The sequence below is a fragment of the Oratosquilla oratoria genome, chromosome 19 (genome assembly GCF_046742065.1).
Source record: "Oratosquilla oratoria isolate Oo_2021 chromosome 19, ASM4674206v1, whole genome shotgun sequence".
NCBI lineage: Eukaryota > Metazoa > Arthropoda > Malacostraca > Stomatopoda > Squillidae > Oratosquilla > Oratosquilla oratoria.
In genome coordinates, this window is record NC_134795.1 from 7,541,099 (window position 1) to 7,545,711 (window position 4,613).

General features: G+C 40.8%; 1 protein-coding gene across 2 annotated transcripts in view; it reads right to left on the reverse strand.

Moving 5' to 3' along the window:
- Positions 1-333: 333 nt before the first annotated feature.
- The window catches only part of LOC143035710 (uncharacterized), a 330,735-nt gene continuing 326,455 nt past the window's right edge, over positions 334-4,613 (reverse strand). For both annotated transcript variants that reach the window (XM_076202592.1, XM_076202591.1), the window contains exon 7: positions 334-3,524. In XM_076202592.1, the coding sequence (XP_076058707.1) occupies positions 3,333-3,524 (192 nt within the window). In that variant the 3' untranslated portion in view covers positions 334-3,332. The remainder of the gene's footprint in view (positions 3,525-4,613) is intronic.

Sequence of the window (4,613 nt, forward strand, 5' to 3'; positions counted from 1 at the left end):
AGTCCTGTAATTCACATAGGATGCTCATGTTATACATAGTGCGTACGCAATTCCTGACACCCAAATCCAACCCACGGTATCTCATAATCATGCAAATATATATTTCGTTGTTGTTTTCAATACCGTGATAATTGTAGCAGTCCTTTTACAATATGTATTCTTTGACAAAATTACACAGAAACAACAACGGTATATATATATATATATATATATATATATATATACATATATAACATATATATATATATGTATATATATATATATATATATATATATATATATATATATATGCATACATATACATATATATATATATATATACATATATATATATATATATATATATATGTCGAACTCTGATACATCATGGGTCCCCATATAATTACGAAGTTCTTGTGGTGCATAGGATTCTCTCTTTCCTAATAATTTCTGATGGATTCTGTGTTCATCCAAACATTTAATAATACAATATCACTCTTCATTATTTAGGCTCTCATCTCTTTCAGTCTATCTAGCATTATATCCTCTTTTTTAACATTCATCATGTTGAAATAACCACCTCAGAAAAAATCTGTATCATCTTTTAAAAAAAAATTCATTTGTTGTATCCAAAGTTTTGTCAGGTTTTAAACAGAATTGCATCTATAGTTCTTCCTTCAATAACGTCTCATGATATATAAGTAATCTCAGAAGAGAGAAATTCATTGTAATAAAACCAGAACTATTTTTTTTTGTGGTCGTTCTAGTTAAATATTCATATAACAGTGCTAAAAGTGATGCAAAAGAGTCGGGGTAGTCAAGAATGGACCAGACAATATATATTTTAGCCTTTAGTAAAGATATGTTCCGTGCACATATGCAGATGCCCCTACTGCGCGGCATTCTGCAGCCTCTCCTGTTATTCACAAACATGCACCCTAATTCAATCACTACCGAGCTGGGAGCTCAAAGATTGTTCACTGTTGCTCCAGACTTATGTCCCCTGGAATCTGTGGCTCCGATATTACCCGCAATGATCCCAATGTTTTCCTATTCGTTTCTCAAAAAAAAAAAAAAAGCATATTTTTACATGTAATGTATGTGTGCTTGGGGGGATGTGAGTAGGGTGAATGGTAGAAGATGGCTTGTTTTGTGATGTGATGTGATAATCTGAGGTTCTTCCTTTCCCTACTGGGGGGTTTCTTTAGATGGAATGCAACATCTGTTGTATCCCCACTGAAGAAGGGCCCTCGTGCCAATGCCAAACGGCTTGGAAGTGTACAATCTTTTGACTTCAAGTTCGGTTTTATTCTTCTTGTAATCCCTGTTTTGCATGTTCCCCAAGGAGCATATCGCCCACAGACATAAGTGTTTGCCATCATTTCTGTGCAGTGCAAAGTTCACCTCTGCTGCGATGTGAGTTCAACATCTGTGCAGTAGATGTACTTCTACACTCATAAGCGTCTCATTGCCAGGGCTTCAATGAAGATTACCTGCTGCTTAGACCGTTTCTTTCGAGATGGACTAGATGCTTCTACTTCTTCAATTTCTATTTCTAACTGCAACACACGTCACGACTGTCTATTTCTTCTTCGTCTGGAACAAAAATTCATCCTCATGTCCAGTATACATCCATAACTCTGCATGATGACGTCATTACGGTAATTCTGATACACTGGGACACTAATATTAAACTCTTTCGGAGCCCGTCGGTCTAGTTCCTATTCATAGACTCCTCTACTAAGATACACCTAATCTGCTATGATACAACAGTCGCAAGTAACACGGATATAAATACACCCTGCCTTAGAACTGGAGTGCCTGCCATTCATACAAGCTTCCTCCATGCACCAGCAAGCAAGAAACAACACTTAGAGATTTAATTAGAAACAGAAAGTATTTTTTTTTCGCGAAAGAGCTACTTCTACTGTCTGTCTATTTCCTAACGGTAGAATGACTGTGTGTGAGCTGTCCGGACCCCACATGCTGTACAACACAGGGTCGCTCTACGCTCGACGGACTGGTAGGCAATACGGCTCTGTGTGTGTGAGGGTGGGTGGGTGGGCCTGAGTTCTAGTTTATCTTATTTACCTTAGACTAAGAGCAAACACACACACACAAGCATTTCCGTCCTTCCAGATCGTCTACAGGAAAGGAACACTAACATGGAAGGTGCTTTGTTCAAACAAAGCAGCTTAAAATTCTCGTACTACTAGTAGACTTCAAAGACTCTTGAGAAGTTGGTCTGCTTCATTGATCGATTTTTGTTATATGAATTTGAACTTACTCTTCTATAGAATATCTATCGGAGATTAGGAAAGCATCATACTTCACGTGTACGCCAATAGTTTCATTGGTATTCTAAACTCTTATCGAACAATATGGAGAGTCATGCTGTCTTTATACAACTGTACGTTTTAACGAATATTGGATAAATGTGCAGCTGATGATAGTTATAGGACATATAATACACTCTCTAGTCTTTGTCACCTTAAAGCTAGAGTGATAAAGCATTTAAACATTATCTTTAAATCTTAATACAACGTTGGTAGTTTGCTGAAACTTTATGAGGACTCTTGTGCTAGTCCTGAAAATAATGTGCTTAGTGGAGCCACCAAATACCAGCTATTCCCTGCAGTTAGCGAGCGCGTCAAGTGTAACTTTACGACATTGGGAAGGGTTCATATCTCTGATCATTACTGATTAATACTGTAGCTTACTCTGTCCAGGTATTTTTTGGCCACGTCGGAAACGCTTAACCAAGATTCAAGTCAAGATGTATAAAAGAATTTTCGCGTTAGAATGAATCATACGGTGAGTCTAAATTTATGGCAGTGTCGTAAGACATTAACGAGGAGCCCGATTCTAAACAATGGACAGTGCTGCAATCAATGGTATAACCAAACGTGACACATGAATATCGTAGGTTTTCCCTGCTTGTAAGGTCTGGCCACCGATAATATAATGTATCAATTTAAATGCCATGATCAATTACTGCTGCGAGCGCTAGTGCAGTTTCAGAATGGACCGTCTATCAGATATTCTCTGATCCTTTGTTACCAGTATACCACTTGCCTATCCAGACAGCATGTAACAAAAGTTACAGCAGTTCAGCACGACTATCCACCTGAGAGGTGTCGTTCACCAACTCGGAAAATTACGAACAGCAACACATGATACACGCATGCCCTGCAGCTTATCTGAAGGCAGCAGCTCCCGCTATTGAAGGTGGGGGCGGGGTTGATACCTCCCTGCCCCCTGGAGCCTGTACCGCACACTGCTCGTCTGCAAAAGAGGCGAAGAACGCCAAGACCAGGAGCTGGAACCCCCCGGGCATGGAACGAGCGAGAGGTTCACTGGCAGCTGCACGAGAGTACGCTCATGCCTTGGAAGACCTTCAGGAGGACACGTCCTTCGGCGTCTTCGAGGAGCATGGTTAGGGAGTCGAGCTTGTCGGGGGCGCAGCAAGGAGAGGGGACATCCGGTCGCGACCCCAGCGCGTGGAGCAGTGACTGAACGATGGCGTGGTTGCTCGCTGCAATGCCCTGGAAAAAGAGGAAGCATTTAGAATAACATAGATAAGGTGGTGGAGAGCATACGCCAGAAGGCGACCCAAGTGGTCACTTTCTCCCTATGGGGAAGGTAATAGTCACTGCAACGAATCGGAGAGAGGTGCCGGACTCGAACCCCTAATCAGGAATACACAAGTCCAGCACGCTACCTAATGCGCCACCTAGCTTCGTAATAGGATTTGATTACTGATAAAAAAAAATAATTCTGCAAATTTGTATTGGGAACTACAAAACGCAAAAATATAAAAATGGTTATGTAACAATTTAGTTTTAAAATGCAAGAGAGGCATAGATGTGTGTGTGTGTGTGTGTGTGTGTGTGTGTGTGTGTGTGTGTGTGTGTGTGTGTGTGTGTGTGTGTGTGTGTGTGTGTGTGTGTGTGTGTGTGTGTGTGTATGTGCTTGCATTATGCATGTATGCCTATACAATACATCAAACAATCCGTTGTTTCGGATCTCTCTTGTAGGAGACTCGTTGCTCCCAGGAATCCTGTCGCAGCCCCCGGTTCAGCCCATAAGTCACCAAAGAAAGTTTGCGAAGTTGTCAGGGGCGAAGGAGTGTAGGATAGTACAATATAAAGTGCTCCGAGTCCTATGTATGATGGCTGGATCTAGGGCATTTATCATCTGTTGCCAGGCCAATTCACCGATGCCCTTCCGAATCCTTGTTCACTATGGGGAAGAAATAAAGCACTGGGGGTATTATGCTGTACATTCCCTCATTCTGTGCAATGATTTTTGAACCTCGAGTAATTGCTACTCTCAAAGACTCTCTTCGTATTTTTTCGGTTTCACGTGTAATTAGTTCATTAGATGGTCGATATTTTCTCGGTGTGTTACACATGCATTAGTTGTGATATTGTCTCGATGTTCGCAGATGCGTGTTTTACGTCATGTGACGTTTTACTGATGAAAGACTTATCATATCCTTTACATGGCATTTTGTGAACACCAGCTTCGATGTTTTTTTTTTCTGTCCCTTTTGTTAATTCTTTGATTGTTTTGCTGATCTGGGTCACAACTTCCATGTTGCTCGTTTTGTGGCAGCGTCGCTAGTGATTCAC